The sequence below is a fragment of the Lampris incognitus genome, chromosome 11, assembly GCF_029633865.1.
Source record: "Lampris incognitus isolate fLamInc1 chromosome 11, fLamInc1.hap2, whole genome shotgun sequence".
Taxonomy (NCBI): domain Eukaryota; kingdom Metazoa; phylum Chordata; class Actinopteri; order Lampriformes; family Lampridae; genus Lampris; species Lampris incognitus.
This window is the reverse complement of record NC_079221.1, coordinates 4,693,427-4,711,585: the sequence shown is the minus strand read 5'-3', so window position 1 is coordinate 4,711,585 and position 18,159 is coordinate 4,693,427. Positions and strand designations below refer to the sequence as shown.

General features: G+C 45.7%; 1 protein-coding gene across 1 annotated transcript in view; it reads right to left on the bottom strand.

Annotated features, from left to right (window-relative positions):
* ubr3 (ubiquitin protein ligase E3 component n-recognin 3) overlaps positions 1-18,159 on the bottom strand; it is a 55,562-nt gene that overhangs the window by 20,047 nt on the left and 17,356 nt on the right. Inside the window, exons 19-28 of the mRNA XM_056289130.1 lie at positions 16,955-17,051; positions 15,248-15,389; positions 13,594-13,692; positions 12,959-13,129; positions 8,745-9,190; positions 7,618-7,706; positions 3,407-3,556; positions 2,312-2,445; positions 968-1,078; positions 218-418 (exon numbers count right to left, since the gene is read on the bottom strand). Of these exons, the coding sequence (XP_056145105.1) occupies positions 218-418; positions 968-1,078; positions 2,312-2,445; positions 3,407-3,556; positions 7,618-7,706; positions 8,745-9,190; positions 12,959-13,129; positions 13,594-13,692; positions 15,248-15,389; positions 16,955-17,051 (1,640 nt within the window). The remainder of the gene's footprint in view (positions 1-217; positions 419-967; positions 1,079-2,311; positions 2,446-3,406; positions 3,557-7,617; positions 7,707-8,744; positions 9,191-12,958; positions 13,130-13,593; positions 13,693-15,247; positions 15,390-16,954; positions 17,052-18,159) is intronic.

Here is an 18,159-nt window from a genome sequence, read left to right as displayed (position 1 = left end):
GAAAGAGCACAGGGTCAGTAAAAGAACAAACACCCTGGAGCAGGTAAAGATCGTGCCCTATACAAGGGCAGTACAGTGGCATATATGCTTACCAACATGGGCTTGAACCTAGACTCCTAAACTTAAGAAGTTACTCTCCTGCCAAATGGTGATCAGCAGCGGGTGGGGGTGCAAGGATAGAGTATTAATGAGCTACTGGCTTTATGAAAGGTCGTACTGGAAAAAGGCCCAGTTGCTCCTGCAGATCTTCCACCTCATTCACCAGCTGACATATCTTCTTGTTCGTAGATGGGTGCCAGGCACCAGCCTCCATGCCCTGTCCAGGGCGACAGGGAAGGACGCTGTTGGCGAATTGTCTACACAGTGGACAAGTGAATTCGCCCTTGTCAACGGAGAAGCCTTGCAGGACCTGGTCATTCTGGGGGGGGAGAGAAAAGTTTGCTTAAGGTGAACGCAAGATGTAACAAATCAATAGTTTTCTAAGAACAGAGCCGATAATAGGTATATTTTGTAAATGCTGCAAGATAATGGTGAGGTGCGTTATATCTCGGGCTGACCCGAATATTTATAAGTACTCAATCGTGGCCATGTTAATCAACGGCAAAATCTATATTTGAATGGTTTTTCTCCTCCCCGGGAGACAGCAAATGGCAGTCGGCATCACAGCATGGGCAAATACAACCAACTGCGCAATGGAGCCAGCAGGACAGCAAAAAACAGTACAGAACGATGGGTTGCTATGGTGATGTATTGTTTGCAGAAAAAAACTATATTGTACAAAATTGATTTGTGTTTTATATAATTATATTCAATAATACACATACACACAAATGTTTTGAAAATCAAGTGCTTTAAATGCACACATACATAAAATAGACAACTTCATAAGATATTCCAAACATATGATCGACGCAGTAAATTGTGTAGCGCGAGGCAGCGAGAGAGACTTGGTCAGGGTTTTTCTTACCCTTAGAGATTCCATGTAGGACTTGTGGCAATCTATATGCAGGGTGTGTCCACACGTCTGGACGTAGACACCCCCATCCCAGCCGATAGACACAGATTGCAGACAAGAGCTCTGAGAAAGAGACAAGATGTTGACACACGGATATCAAGACTTCATTCATACCCATACAATATACTACACAAGCAAGCAACAGTTGAAGAGACGATATTTATTCAAAGATTACTACATACTATTCTGGCCAGGAGGTGTTTTTTTTTTATACTCCAGAGAACATAATCTGTTTGGAAAAGCTGAATGAGGGTCAGAGAAAAACACAGTGTTCCGTCAGCGTCTGAAGCTCCTCTGCTCATACAGGTGTTGGTGCAGCACACTTAGCGTGGAGTCAGTGCTGGTCCTTGTCATGAGGTCAAATTTACTCCATGCCTCATTCTATGGCTGCTGATCGCCGGGAGGCACAGAGGGCCTGGATCTTAACTGCCTGGCCACAAAGCTGCTGATTCACCGAACCTCCACTCCAAGGTTTACAACAGAGAGGTTTATGACAGAGAGACTTAGGGATAGTCTCCTACATCTGGGAGCGTTGGTTTTCCGATGTGCTTACATTTACTTGGTGGAAAGGTTTTCACTCGTTATGTTAAAACCATCCATTCATCCATCATCCGAACCGGTTATCCTGCTCTCAGGGTCGCGGGGATGCTGGAGCCTATCCCAGCAGTCACTGGACAGCAGGCGGGGAGACACCCTGGCCAGGCCGTCAGGCCATCACACAGGGCCCCCCCCCCCACCCACACACAGGCACACACACACACACTTAGGGACAATTTAGTTCAGCCGAGTCACCTGACCTACATGTCTTTGGACTGTGGGAGGAAACTGGAGCCCCCCCGGAGGAAACCCACGGAGACACGGGGAGAACATGCAAACTCCACACAGAGGACGACCCGGGACAACCCCCAAGGTTGGACTACCCCGCGGCTCGAACCCAGGACCTTCTTGCTGAGGCGACCGTGCTAACCACTGCGCCACCATGTTAAAACCAGTGGTGATTCAATTGGAGAAATATATGAATGAAAGGTTAGTCAAAAACTCTTTTTTTTTTCTTGTGAACTACACAACAACTGGACATTGTGAAATAAAAAAGACATGAAAACCCACCAAGACTAGAGACAGGATAAAAACCCATCAATAGCCAGTGGGGAAAAAAAAGTGGCAATTCAATTGTGAACCTGGACCTGTTGCTCCAACATAAGAGCTAGTTCAGCAGGTATGAGTGTGCTTCTGTGCTAAGGATCATTCTCTTCCCCCATTTCCCATGCTGTCTGTGCTTCAGGTGAGTCAACCTACATCTTTGAAGAAGCGCTGCATAAGGGTGAGCCTGACGTCATGCGCCGCCCCACACGTGTCAGCAGGGTAGATGTGCTCCTCGTCACTGGTTGGCAGCTTCTTCGCCTCTTCGCTTTTGCAGCGGTGGCCCAGCACTGAGAGACGGTCATAGCGAAGAACCACACAGTCAAAAACAAAGACTTCCACTGCATTTTATTGCTACGAATATTTCTTAGGCTCCTATTTATGGCTCTGTGTATTGTCTGTGTAACACAACCCAGGATGGCGATTGCGGTGGCAGAACGTATGCAGTGTTAATAACTAACTGCCAGGGCTCAGATACAGATGTTTCCTCTTCACAGAGCCCAAAGCAAAATAATGAACGACGATCGATAAATCAGATACAGCCAATGACAGCTAATTTCTGGCACATAATCTCAGTAATCAGTAGCAGTAAAAATGCATGGGTAAAAACAATGTCCTCCTCTAAATAATGATGGTTTCTGGCTAGCTAAAAAGGACAATGTAATTGTGTGCGGCTGTGACGGCCAAAACAATTCACATGTGGCGCTCACATTTTCTGATGAAAAAACATAAATAAAAATTAAAAGCCTATCGAGCATCGTGTAAAATGATTCTTTGACCTTGAAGGCGGAGCGTTCCGAAACCGCAGTATGACTTGACTAATTACTAGTCAAACATGCCGTTTATTTTTATTTTCATGACAGCGAATGATCCTCTTATGTCCACAAAGATGGCATGGAAATTAACTCCTAACACCAGCAGGCGGTATCTAAAAGCGAGCGGGATCAACATGAATGATAAACGAGCCAATTAAAAACAACAGCTAACCCGCCTATTAAAATTAGATTTCCAATATGGTTGATCTAAGCTGCCATGAATAACCGTGTCGGTTTAATAGGCAATGCTGCCGATAGGGGAGCAGACTCTTTTGTGTCTGAAGTACGCCTCTTATGTTCTGACCCCCAACTGCCTTCCAGCAATTTTGCTTGCAGATTGTTTAAAATTGAACTACAAATCAAGACCGTAGGGAGACAAAGCGGTCTCTCGTTAGTCGAGTTTGCACCGTGGAGGGAACGTGAGGTAGTGGACTACCTGAAGACGCCTGGAGGAGAACGACCAGGCCGGTGGGTCGGTCTTCGGTAGAAGGGCCACTCTGGCCACAGATCACGCAGTCATAGAGAACTTCAGACTCCATCACCTCAGATGACCCGAGGTCCATGGCTGCCTCAGCATCCGGGGACTCTGTACCAACAAAACAGAATCCAAGGTTACAAATGCTTCCCCATCAACAGTGAGACACAGACAAAAAAACAACAACAACAAACAAACAAACTCATACATTAACTCCTCTCGGAGCCAAAGAGTACGCACAAAGATGAGAAATTCTTTTGATTTTCTACTCTTTGAGCCACTGTAGTTAACAAACTCGCCTCGAAGAGGGAAAAAACATCCAACTAGAAGAGATGAGCTCGACAAGCGATGTGTGAAAAACAAAAACACTGGGAGGTAATGTGGTGTGAAAGGCTCCCCTTTAGGCAGGCTTACACACGGGGGTAATAACCCACCATTAGGGGTCGGTCACTAACTGCAAGCCACGCTTCTTATCAGGGAATAAATATCATGCTCAATTAGGCCACATTATTCCTTTTATAATTCACACCAGATCGATAACCAGTTCTGCCAATGTGCTTCAGCTGGGTGTTGTTCTGTGATAAAAGGACGCCTTACTTGAATTGGGGAGATGTTTAATAAACTAAAGTAAGGTTCGTCACCAGTAAAAGACTCGAAATTCTTGCCACGAACCAGAGAAATTGTTTCAGGTCACCAAACGTACTAGCCAACATAACGGAAAGAGAAATCTCCCCCTGTGCAGCAACACAAGAGCATATGTGTGCTTGCCTGTGCAGCTGCCTCGTGTCAGCGGTTGCAGTGGTTGCAACTTTTCCCTGCTAACCCCGTCCCAGTGACTGGCGTAACACTAGAGATTAATCACTGGGTGAAATTAGTTTTAAATGTTAAGGACTGTGTTCAATCTGAACAGTAAATATTGCGGAGAAACGTCGAGCCGAGGTGAAAATTGATTTATTGCTTTTCGGGGGAAGGTGCTCTCAGGAGAGGTCGCCCTGTTCCTGAGGAAATGAAAACAGTTTGCGTTAAGACGTCAACGCCAGAGCTTTAGCCTCCGGCCATCCCAGCGCACCAAGACAAACACACACACACACACACACACACACACACACACACAAACACACACACACACACACACACAAAGGATACAAATGTTGTTGCTGCAGTACACACTGCAGCCTTGTGTTTCCAATGACATCAAAATTCTGGGACGCATACGTGTACTCTAAACAAGGAGCAGTTTGAACCTTTCTATACCCCGTCCCTGCAGTTAAAACATGCTGCTCACGATGAACACACACATCAACCTGACCTAACAATACCCACCTGAAGAAAGATAAATTAACATCACTTGACTGACTGAAGCAGTTTTACCTTTTATCTTTTTTTTTTTTAATTCCCGCCCCCTTTTTCTCCCCCAACTGTATCCGGCCAATCACCCCACTCTTCCGAACCGTCCCGGTCGCTGCTCCGCCCCCTCTGCTGATCCGGGGAGGGCTGCAGACTACCACATGCCTCCTCCGATACATGTGGAGTCGCCAGCCGCTTCTTTTCACCTGACAGTGAGGAGTTTCGCCAGGGGGACGCAGCGCGTGGGAGGATCACGCTATTCCCCCCAGTTCCCCCGACCAACCGGAGGAGGCGCTAGTGCAGCGACCACGACACATACCCACATCCGGCTTCCAACCCGCAGACGCGGCCAATTGTGTCTGTAGGGACGCCCGACCGAGCCGGAGGTAACACGGGGATTCGAACCGGTGATCCCCGTGTTGGTAGGCAACAGAACAGACCACCACGCCACCTGGACGGCCAGCAGCTTTACCTTTTAAAACAGCTAGTTACAATAGCACAAAAACAGGACTTGATTCTAACACTTTTCAGACTACTAATTACTCAGCCACGTTGCAACGCTAGACGTGGGAGATGTAGCCTCTGTGGGTGTGATGAAGTCCAATACGCACCAGTTCCGGGATTAACTTGTTTAGATTAGCCGTGTTTTTCTAGCGCCCCTTGCCAATCAGGGTATGTGAGCAGTGCGGAGTGGAAGTGGATTGACCCGATTTTGCCTGGAGGGAGGGAGGGCGGCATTTTTTGAAAGTTGGAGCACTGTCGCTCCGAGATCGCTCAGTTACCACTCCATCCCGGCCCATAATGCAACTGCACGTTAAGGTCACATTGCAAAACGTTAGCTCGCAGAAAGGTCAGTTCAGACTTCAGTTCACCATGGCCTTAACTTAAACCTGAGCCCCCGGCAAAAATTCGCACCGCTGAAACAATCTGTAAAAAAAAATAAGCCGATGGAGAGAGGAGACTTTTAGAGAAAAAGATTTTTTTTTTCCATGAGCGGTTTAGTGTATTCAGTTTGTGTTCAACTGTGATTGTGGTGTAGCCTATGCTGTGTAGAAGAAAGCCTACAGCACTGATATACAATAAGCATAGTTTATTTATTTGGACCCCCCCCCCTTTCCTCTCCAACTGTATCCGACCAATTACCCCACTCTTCCGAGCCGTGCCGGTCGCTGCTCCACCCCTCTGCTGATCTGGGGAGGGCTGCAGACTACCACATGCCTCCTCCCATACATGTGGAGTCACCAGTCACTTCTTTTTACCTGACAATAAGGAGTTTCGCAAGCGGGACGCAGCACATGGGAGGATCACACTGTTCCCCCCCAGTTCCCCCTTCCCCCCGAACAGGCGCCCCGACCGACCAGAGGAGGCGCTAGTGCAGCAACCAGGATACATTCCCACATCCGGCTTCCTACCCACAGACATGGCCAATTGTGTCTGTAGGGATGCCTGACTAAGCCGGAGGTAACACGGGGATTCGAATCAGCGATCCCCATGTTGGTAGGCAAGAATAGACCGCTCCGCCACCCGGACACCATAAGCATAGTTTATGATAAAAACTGATCCATATAAAATTTTTTATTTCACATCAGTGGTTCCGAGCCCTGGAGTGGACATGGGGCGATTAAAAATGGGGCGATTAAAAATGGGGAGATTTTTGTTTAAGAATATTTATTTTTTGTTCTTATAAAAACGTAAGGACTAATATTCATATTTTGAGACCTCTGTGAAATTAAAGTAGTCCAAGAGAAGACCCTAGGCAGTTTTTCATACCAGTAAGATGTAAACACAAAACATAAGGGTCAATGTCAGCAGGGACCTGTATAGGACAGCCGGTGACTTGCAACTGAAAAACACCCTTCCACAGTGACAACTGCAAAACCAAACATTCAAGCATGCGTACAAAAGACTTCGATCAAGGCTTTTGACATTCACTTGATTTGATGACGCATCCTCCGCTCCACATTAAATCCCCCCCCCAGTAGGGAGGGTGATGGTAAGCCGGTGGCAGAGAACTAGAGTCAGACAACGAAAACTACTCCTCAGCAGGAGATCTGCAGATGGAGGTCTGAGCGCAGCCCTGCCTGCCAGTATGCTGCATCTGATCACGGCAGCCATTATTCATCTGCTAACCATGCTGTGTCAGTGCGGGCCCTCCGAGTCCAGCCCACTATTAGTGCTTTGATCCTGTGTGCCCTCAGCAAACACCCGCCCGCCCGCCCCCCGACCTCCCCAGAGGCGCGCTCCCCTTTCAATTTCCCTTAACAGGCCCAGAGAGACCACAGCAGGGACGAGGGCCACTCTCACCTTGCCTCAGTGTAAAAAGGCAAAGCAGAGACGGTTTTATTTCAGCCAAAGGCTTTTTCTTTAACGGGCTAAATACAACGCTAGCAAGGTGCCCTTAAAAAAGGAAGTATTTCAACTAAAAAAAAAAAACAAAAAACAAAACACAAGGTCATATGAAATTGTGAGTCAGAACAAACCAAATGCTACCACTTTCCACTTTCCATCAGAAAAGTAAATAAACGGACATCGAGTGATGACTTTTGCTCTCCCTTTTCAGGCGAATATTTATCGTTTTGCAAAAGCAAAAGCATCAAAAAGTTAAAAACATGATGGGTCAGATAAACAAAATTTATTCCCCCACCCACCCACCGACTGTCTTGCAACCCTTGGAGAGACTCCAGCACTTTGCTTTACAACAACTGTACCATCATTATTCTCAAAACTACCGTCTCTGCAGTCTGACATTACACTCAGGACACACATTACCAGCTGAGGGGCGGCATGGAGAAAATGTTGCTTGACAAAAGCCGGTTACTTCTTACCCACATCCATGGCCGTCTCCATGAAACTCTTCTGCCGAGAGGCAAATTCAGCAAGCAGCTTCTGCTGTCTCTCTCTCGCCCTCTGGCGTCTGAGGAGGAAACAGATGTTGTTCACGTCTTGAGTTTGGGTCAAACCACACAAGCGATCCAGTATTAATCTCAACTGTCCCACGTCCAAAAAGAGACGGACGGTTTATATGCAATTATTTGTCAACTGCTGAAATACAACAAATTTCCACATTTTAGTTTAAGCAATAGAATCCCTTCAAATGGGTTAACCCATTTCCATGGCAACAGAATCGGGGAAAGAAAAAAATATTGGTTTGCTATGCTGGGGGGGTGGGGGGGGCATTTCTCTAAACAATAATCTCTTAAACTCCTCCTCTCCATAAGTGCATTAACAACCCCTCCCTCTCTTCTCCACCAACACGCTCCAGGGAACTAGCACGCCTGTTACACAGGGCACGTTTCTCTTTCAAATGCTGCAAGGCTGTTCACAGCATGCATGCAACAGGTTTGCCAACATATAATTAAATACTGTGACAATGTACAGTGAGTGTGATTTCTCAAGGTTGGCATCAATATGTTAGTGTTCACAGTACTGGAGAGGTCGACGATTAGACTAATGTGAATGGCAGAACCCCCACCCGCACAACCAACCCCACCGTGTGCAGACTTGCAGGGTGCAGAGATGACTGTAAATTGAGTCCCTAATAAGACGATGTAAACAAACGCTGACAAGTCTGCCACAGCTCAGTAATTTCCACGGACAGCTTCAGGGGCACAGGCGAGCAGCCTGAGGAATGGGGTATCGGCTCGACTCTCTGGCGTCTCCCTCCTGTTAACTGCTTCGCTGCCTGACAGTTGCCTTGACAACAGCTACAGTCCTCGAGGATGGGGAAGATGCTACCTTTCCCTTTGTCTCCGGGGTCAAATCTACGCCAAAAAATTGGCCATTATTTAGCCGTTATAGCCCAGTCCATCATCATTAGAAGGAAATTGGGGGAAACAGAATAGGGACAGTGGAAAGTGGGGGAATTCAACTGGAATTGCAAAATCATGATGGATTTGACTTTTTAAGCAGCCTTTATGGCAGCTTAAAAAGCAACTGTGCTCTGTTACGGTACCTCTCTTCTTTATCCATGGTTTTCTTGTCAGTAGGGCTGTTCTTCTTTGGCGGCACTGGGGGACACACTTTGCCACAGATCTCCTGAATGCTGCGCTTGCTTTGGCGGCTGCGCGTGGCTGCCTTGGTGAGGATGCGCTCGATGGCGGTGATGCCGTCCCCGTGAGTATGACGGCTGGTGTCCATGTCCTCCAGCCAGGTGGCCGATAGAGAGTTCTGCTTGGCCGACAGCTTCTGGTGCAGCTTGATGAGGAGGGACAGCATGCTCTCTCGGATCTCCAGGATCTCGGTGACCAGCTGAGGCGGTGTGCCCGGTGGGACCCAGCGCGTCGACGAGCTCTTAGGCCTGACGACCTGTGTGGCTTCAGTGTTGCTGCGGTTAATGATCTCCTGGAACTTCCTCCTACGCTCTGCCACCAGGCTAAAGACCTGTGCCTCACGCAGGTTCTACAAAAGCATAGGAGAATAATGAGTTAAATCACAGAAGGGCAAACATAGCATTTGCCATTGAGTGGATACTTTTTTACCCCTAGAGTTCCTTGCATACAAACAGTGAGACTTTTTTGGAGGGATATGTTGCCCCAATGATCAATCAATCCAATCTGGAACAAGCCAAAAGAAGACGTTGCCCCAATGAGAAAGAAGCCCCTCACCATGGCAGCATTAGATGGTAAATTATGCTTGGTTGCACAACAGAAACTATGCATTTTTGAAAGCACTGACAGCACTTTTCCTCAGTGCAATGCAAATCCAGAATTTTATGTCATGAACACTGTAATAGACCATATTACAGTTTGACTGAAGGCCAGCTGGGAATGGCAAAAATCATTTCTACATTGAATAGTGTCGCTTTGCCATTGAGCTCAACGACCCCTTTGCCAAAGCATATAGGCCAGATGTCACTTGATAATTTATTTCCATCAACCACTGGTTGTCAAATGTGTCAAATGACCAGACATAAATTAACCTTCACTGCCATGTTTTATCAGTTGTGGTGCACACATGGAACCACACGTACGTGCGTAGGCACATTCACACACATGTGCACATATCATCATAAATCTACTTCTGCACACAGCATAAATATTTAAATTCTAACGTTCACCTCATATTTGTAAAATGAACAACTCCAGAGCAAGAGAGCAGCATCCCTTTCAGTTCCACTGCTCAAGGGATTTGTGTGAATGGGTCTTGGAGCACAAACTCCATCTCCTCAAATTACAATATTAATGAAAGTGTGAGAGGGTTTTGATGGATTGGAGGGGTACCACATTACCATAGTCGGAAAGGGACGGTGTACATAAAAGTCAAATTAAACGGCTGTTATAAAAATTCGGCTGACATTTCAAGAGTACCTTTCCAGAAAGTGCTCGGCACGATCATATTCCTATGGGAATATTCAAATCATCCTGATGCAAATGCCTGCAAACCACCTAAAGGTTTGCCATGACCTGACCCGATGAGAAGGACGCGGGCTACAGGGTCAAATAAACATACATCTTACAACCGAGTCAGAGCAACATCAATCATGCCGACGTGCGGTTAGAAAGCATTTACCCAAACCTGTATTACACAAGTCATTAGATTCAGTAGTCAAGTGGGACTGCTGAAGCACCACATTATATGCCATAAACACAGCAAGGCACACCTCCTTTGAAATGTAAACATAGTTGGTTTAAAAAAAAAAAAAACATACATTCAATCTGAAAACATACAATTAAAAACACACAACAGTAATCACACGTAAACCCACTAAAATTCTTTCAGCGATACAGCAGACGTACTGTACGGGATCAGTCATGATAAAAAGGCCTCATTATTTACACAAGTAAAGAGCAGATGGGATGCAAACAGCTACCTCTCTCCAATTTCCTGTAAGACGCCTGGAATTCTGTGGAGCAAGCATGGCAAAAATGGAAGAAAAAAAAAAGCAAAGAAAAATCAAAGATGACGATGAAAATATGACAAAGTAACATAACGGTAGTAAAAGAGTAACAATGAAAGGTATTACAAGAACCATGCACTTCATTTAAAAAAAAAAAAGTAAAAACAATATTCTTAAGTAACAACACTTGCTGCTTCATAGTAGGTGCAGAACCAACTACACTAGTGGTATTACTGTCTTGAAATTAGGGCGTACTCACACTAGGTACGGTGGTCTTGTACCATGCCTGAGGACGATTGTCCTCCCAAAGGTGCTCGGGCATGGTACGGATATCGCCTAGTGTGAGTACACTCTTAGTCAAAGCTTAACAAGGTTTGGGTACCCTGATATGGCATGACACAGGATGACTGAGGGAAATCACCCACCCACACACCTCTTCCTACCCCACAGTCAGGGTAGGACGGTCACCAGTCCTGTACCAACTCAAAGGAACATTGCTAAATTCTCAAACATTAACCACAAATTACACTGATCAAAACTCTGGGCAGTAATTAAAATGGAAGGAACCTGTCTGTCTGTCTATGTCTGTCCTTCCATTTTCTCAACAACCATTCTTCTGATCGATTTCACGCATGGCGAGTTTATTTCTGAGGACCCACGGAAGTGCGGTGTCGAGTGTGAAGTTGTTCAGATGAGTGGTTGTCAAGAAAATCGAAGGACGGACATGCGGACATACATACATACATACATACATACATGCATACATACATGCATACATACATACATACATACATACAGAGAGAGATGTTTTTCCTGAGGCGACCAGACGAACAGCGCCACTCTGCCATTGCAACGCACACTGTGGTCGGAGGGGGGGGATCATACCCGAACTGGCACTGCACTAGTTTAAATCCAGGATGTGGGATTTTTATATACTAACGAATACCCGTGATAGTCAAACCATTGCCAAACAAGTAAACACAATGATGACTGAACCCATCACCACAAGGTAAATCTCTCCGTATTTCGCAGTATACCGGAGTTTTAAATCTGGTGTCTGTGGCGACATTCCCAGACGGCATTCTCGTGCTGGTGCACCAAAGGTGATGCACAGTGATGCGTTTTACATCAACCAGCAATGATTGCTTTGCCAGAGCTGAACTTCTGTGTGACAGTGTTCGTACGCCTCCGGCTGGCTTGCCTTCAGGGTTTCCTGCCAGAAATCTTCCGGGCTTGGAAGCAATGGCGGAAAAACCTAGGAAGCGTCCAAGAAAAGTTTCCCGATTATCCGGAGAAAAAAAGAAACTGTGTTCAGAGGACGGATTAAAGTCAGAAGAAGAAAGCGATCAACGGCGAGGACAAACACTAATATTCACTGGTGCAGCTTTTCCTTGTTTGGAGAGCGCTGAAAGAAGAGAAGTAATTACTCTCACTGCCCGATGGGGGAGACAAAACTTCCACACTGCGGGTTTAACTTAAACACAGTTGTTTAAAATTCAACTATCGCAATAGCCCTACGCTGCATAATTACAATGACACACCACCTAGCTCTAACGATGACACACCACCTAGCTCTAACAATGGCGCCTATGTTTTACATGTCCTTTTCTCATTTTTCTCATCTTCGTAATTCTCATTGCTCTGACAATTATGAAGAACAATAACTTAAAGTCGCGGGGATGCTGAAGCCTATCCCAGCAGCCACTGGGCGGCAGGTGGGAAGACACCCTGGACAGGCCACCAGGCCATCACAGGGCTCCCCTCACATCATCATCACAGCATCCCCGCATCACATCATCATCATCATCATCCCCGCATCACATCATCATCACAGCATCCCCGCATCACATCATCATCATCACCACATCATCACCACATCACAGCATCCCCGCAAACCTGAGAACAGGATAAGCAGTTTGGATAATGGATGGATGGATAACTTCAGAGTGTTATTGGTATGGCTTAACTCAGATATACAAACAAAAAGACAACTAGAATTCTGCTACACATTCAAAACTGTACCGACTGCTGCTGCTACTCTGTGTTTCCTGTCTTTGGTCAACACTTGATTTAAAATATGGTGATCCTATGTTTTTTTTTTAACCCGAAATTACATTCACATAACTCGTTTACTTAGGGAGACAGTAATTGTAACAACAGCTTACCAAAAGAAGTGGTTCAAGTTACGTTGTACATACCCCAGACTTTAAAGGAGGGGGCAAAACCAGAGACGTCCAAGTTGGTTTTGTTTTTTTTACCATGCTGTTAGACAACTACAAGCAGCATATGTTACAGCAAACAAGATAGCCCACAGCAGATCACTGTCTCACCTGACCAAAAGAAGAGGTTTCAGAGCTAGTGCTGGGAGGGGGGTCTCTCTTCACTTCAGGGGCTGTCTCAGGGACCCTGACCCTCACAAAGTTGATGACATGGTGCAGATTGGAGAGGAGGTTGGTTCCAGGGAACCAGCTGTCATGGCAGTGCTCTTCAATACAAGGTTCCTGGAGGCATATGATAAACATTAGAAGCTATTCATAAACACAGAAAACAAACCATTACTGCTAAAGTGAGTAGATGGGTGTTATACCTGAGACAACCTGACTAGAATGAGTTGAGAAAAATGCATTGAAATGTAGGTGTAAATGCACCCAGAAAACATTTGATGACCCAGTCACCCATTGAAAGAGGTCCATTTGGCTAGATTAACAAAGTGTAAATACAATGAATCTTAATTTATTTTATCCAATTCCGATTGGTGGGTCTATGTGCTGGTATCCAAACAAGTCCACACAAATCAAACAGGTAGGCAGCTTCAGAACTTCAGTAACATAGCTGTTTAAACGGGGAACAATTTTAAAGTCAGGTGTAATTGTTACCCAGATCGTTCATATTTAATATAACTGAAAATTGAGACTCTTGTTAAATCCGGGCGTAAAGGGGCCTCTGAGCCCACTCCTCATCTCACCTCATCCTCTTCTTGAACCTGGTTGTCCAAGCCCAGCTCAATGAGGTACAGCACCATGCACAGCACATGCTCAGACATGTTCTGATGATCCATCCAGATCTAGAGCACGCACACACACACACACACACACACACACACACACACACACACACACACACACATTAACAACTGGTATTATCATGCGCTCTGTGTCTGGATAAGGAAAACACATATTAATGCAAGGTGTAAACGCACGCAGCACACATTGTGATCGGATTCACTTAACCACTTCTGGAGGTCGCCTGGCTGGTACTCTGATCTGACGTCAGCCAGACACAGCCAGGTGAAAATGTACAATGTGGTCACATTTTTCAGATAGTACTGCCCAGAGAAATGTCAATAATATGGAAAAGTCCTCCCCGTAGCCAGCAGCTAAACATATTGCGACTCATTCCGACTGCCATTTATGAAGACTTGCCCAACTTTGGGATGAACCGCACAGGATGAACAGTAGTTACCTTCACACCAGTTACCATACCATCAATTTTTGGTTTGTTTTTATGTCTCAGCAGCAATGTAAATAAGGTTCTTTCTGTCAATATGTTTGTGAGAATTTGAACAAAGGTTATGATGATGACCTTAGAAAAAACAACTTGCTATCTGATGCCCGAGTCGTTAAAATGACCGCTTCAATTAAAATTTGAAACCACTACTTATGATGACTAGACAGACTTGCCAGCCCGTGCAATTCTTTGAACATTCATTCATCCATTATCCAAACCACCTATCCTTACTCAGGGTTGTGGGGATGCTGGGGCCCATCCCAGCAGTCATTGGGCAGCAGGTGGGGAGACACCCTGAAGCCAGTCCATCAGAGAGCCCCCCCCCACACACACACACACACACCTAGGGACAATTAAGTACAGCTGATCCACCTGACCTACACGTCTTTGGACTGTGGGAGGAAACCGGAGCACCCGGAGGAAACCCACACAGACACAGCGAAAACATGCAAACTCCACACAGAGGACGACCCGGGACGACCCCCAAGGTTGGACTACCCCGGGGCTCGAACCCGAATTCTTTGAAATGAGATCCAATCTTTTTTTGGTATTTTTTTTCTCCCCTTTTTCTCCCCAACTGTATCCGGCCAATTACCACACTCTTCCAAGCCATCCTGATCTCTACTCCACCCCCTCTGCCGAGCCGGGGAGGGCTGCAGACTACCACATGCCTCACCCGATACAGGTGAAACGAAGCGGCTAGCGACTCCACATCTATCAGAGGAGGCATGTGGTAGTCTGCAGCCCTCCCCGGCTCGGCAGAGGGGTTGGAGCAGAGGGGTAATTGGCCAGATACAATTCAGGAGAAAAAAAAAAGAAAAAAAAAAGGGGGGGGGGTCCAAAAAAAGAAGAAGTTTTTTCTCCAAAAAGTCTCCTCTGGTCTACAAGTGAGGTCCTGCTTGGTTCTGCTTGGCACTTATTCCATCAATTTTGTATTATATAACTGTGATGTTTTACAATGTATCTGTCCTAATTAACCAAATCAAATGCTTGGTGCACCCTCTGTACTTGCCAAATAACACACGACTGACTCATTTGCAACACTGAATTCCTACGAACAGGGATGCTGTATTATCTTTTCTAGTTTTTTTTGTTGTTTTTTTTTGGCTTACCTTGTAAAGGAGGGTGAAGATTACGATGTGCAAAGTCTTGCAGTGCAACAGCCTGACAAGGCCTTTGTAACATGGGTGTAGGGGAGTCCTCTCCTTGTATGGTGGCCACGGGTTGCCGGTGTGAATGCCAGACTGTTTCAAGCTAGGTGACATGATCGGCAGCAGTGGAAAAGATAAAAACAACATTATTAAGAGTAAATAACAACAAAAAGCAAAAGAATAATGTCACTGAAGACCTTGTAAGCTGTGTGTTCAATGTGTGTGCGTGCATACAATAACAAGACAAAGCAAAACCATCAGAGAAATAAGGGTTTTGATAATGTGACACCGAACACCATCCTGAGTATTTCAAGCTTTCAGTCTGCGTAACGAACAGCCGACGGGCAGCAACATCTCCAACTCTATCAGCAGCAAACAGATCGTGAATATATAAAAACACGGCTGGGCTGACAGGCAATCCATCATATTCAAACAGAGCAAACCAGCAGCAGAAGGCCGGTATCACACCCTGAGAGAACGGAACGGCAGCTTCAGCATGTCTCAAGGAGAAACAAGCCTCTGTCTCATCGAGCTTAGAACATTAAAAAGAGGAACTCGTGGCGATATCAGTCTTTCCAAAGAGCATTTTAAAGTGGAGATTTATTCTAAACGTAAAAACAATCAATAACTTCACTGATTTCTCAAGGAACTAATTGCTTTCTTTAGTTTCCATGCAATTACATGTATACGCATAGTAAAAATGGCCTAATACATCACGTTTAAATTCTGTAAACAAAACAACTGCCATTTCAGACTAAGAAGTGTCTGGAGAGGGCATCCGGGTGGCGTAGCAGTCTATTCCGTTGCCTACCAACACCGGGATCGGCGGTTCAAATCCCTGTGCTACCTCCGGCTTGGTCGGCGTCCCTACAGACACAACTGGCCATGTCTGCAGGTGGGAAGCCAGATGTGGGTCTGTGTCCCAGTCGCTGCATTAGCGCCTCCCACACGCTACGTCCCCCTGGTGAAACTCCTCACTGTCAGGTGAAAAGAAGCGGCTGGTGACTCCACATAGTATATCGGAGGAGGCATGTGGTAGTCTGCAGCCCTCCCCGGATCGGCAGAGGGGGTGGAGCAGCGACCGGGACAGCTTGGAAGAGTGGGGTGATTGGCCAAGTACAATTGGGGAGAAAAAAAAAAGGGGGGGGGGGTTAAAAAAAAAAGTGTCTGGAGGAGCACCCTTTGGTACATTTAGCTACATCACATCTTCCGGTGAACCTAAAGAAATCAACCTCACGCCATCTCATTCACCTTCACAGAGATATTTGTCTCGGGGGGTTCACAATCTAACAAGACTAATTTCTTCAATGTTATTCCAGTTTGGCTTAATATATTGATTTGACTCAGCAGCCATCTAAGTGGGACTAAGGCCCATCAGCATGTAAACGTGACCCTTCTTATCCTGCCTGCTCAGGAGCTGGTGAGAAAAGTCACCCAAGAACACCAGGGAAGCTATGGTACTGGTTCTGTTTGGCAACGATATAATAAGAAAGAAGCGAATAAAGGTAGACTTAAAGACAAACAAATAAATAGATAAATGTAAGTGATAGAAATAGAATATCGCCTTTGAAATCTGGATCACTGGCAAAAACATGAGTGTAGATGTTGTTGAAAAGTTCGGGGGTTGTTTTTTTTTTTTTGCAAACTGATGCACCAGTGTTAACTTACAAAGCTGCATATCTATCCATCGCTGACTGGACATCCCGTCGATAGACCGTTCTGAGAACAACCATGATGGGGTCGAACTCCTTCTCCCACACCTCAGCTGGTTTGGGAAAAGGAAAAGACTTGCTTTGTAACGCTATCTCAGTAGTCAAACTGACTCAGTCTATTTTCTCCTTCCCTCACTAGGTGGTATAAGTCTGCCCCCAAGTGGTCTGCTGTGGACTAACGACAGAGAAATTAAGCTTAACACTGTCGCAAACCTCAAGGCAAAGGAATAGCAAACATTTTTGAACTTTAAGAGCTTTCTGTTGCCCCCTGAAAAAAAACCAAAGTAAAATCCATGGTTGGTCTAAAACTCAATACATTACGCATAATATACACAGTGGCTGACTGAAACGCTCATTTTTAACAGGAACCTGTGAGGCATATTTATTTGCAGAACCAGCAGTAAAATAAAAAGGCAAAATTCTTGTGAACATCTATTCTTTTCTACTACTACTACTTTCAGCTGTTTCCATTAGGGGTCGCCACAGCGGATCATCCGTTTCCATCTCTTCCTATCCTCTGCATCTTCCTCTGTCACACCGCATCCATAAACCTCCTCTTTTCCTCATACCTGGCAGCTCCATATTCAGCATCCTTCTCCCAATATACCCAGCATCTCTCCTCCACACATGTCCACACCATCTCAATCTTGCCTCTCTTGCTATGTCTCCAAACCATCCAACCTGAGCTGTCCCTCTAATATACTTGTTCCTAATCCTGTCCTTCTTCGTCACTCCCAGTGAAAATCTTATCATCTTCAACTCTGCCACCTCCAGCTCCACCTCCTGTCTTTTCATCAGTGTCACTGTCTCCAAACCATATAACATAGCTGGTCTCACAACCGTCTTGTAAGCCTTCCCTTTAACTCTTGCTGGTACCCTTCTGTCATGAATCCCTCCTGACACTCTTCTCCACCCACTCCACCCTGCCTGCACTCTCTTCTTCACCTCTCTTCTGCACTCCCCGTTACTTTGGACAGTTGACCCCAAGTATTTAAACAGTCAGATCAAGTCATGGATATCATTTTTATCTGTACGTGTAGTTTGAAGGTATGTTGAATGGTGAGTTTAGCCTTGCATAGTTCAACTGCTGGATGTCTACTGGGATCTTTAGCAGCTCCACTAAAAAGAAAGGAAATAAACCTTCTCCAAAGCTGATTAACT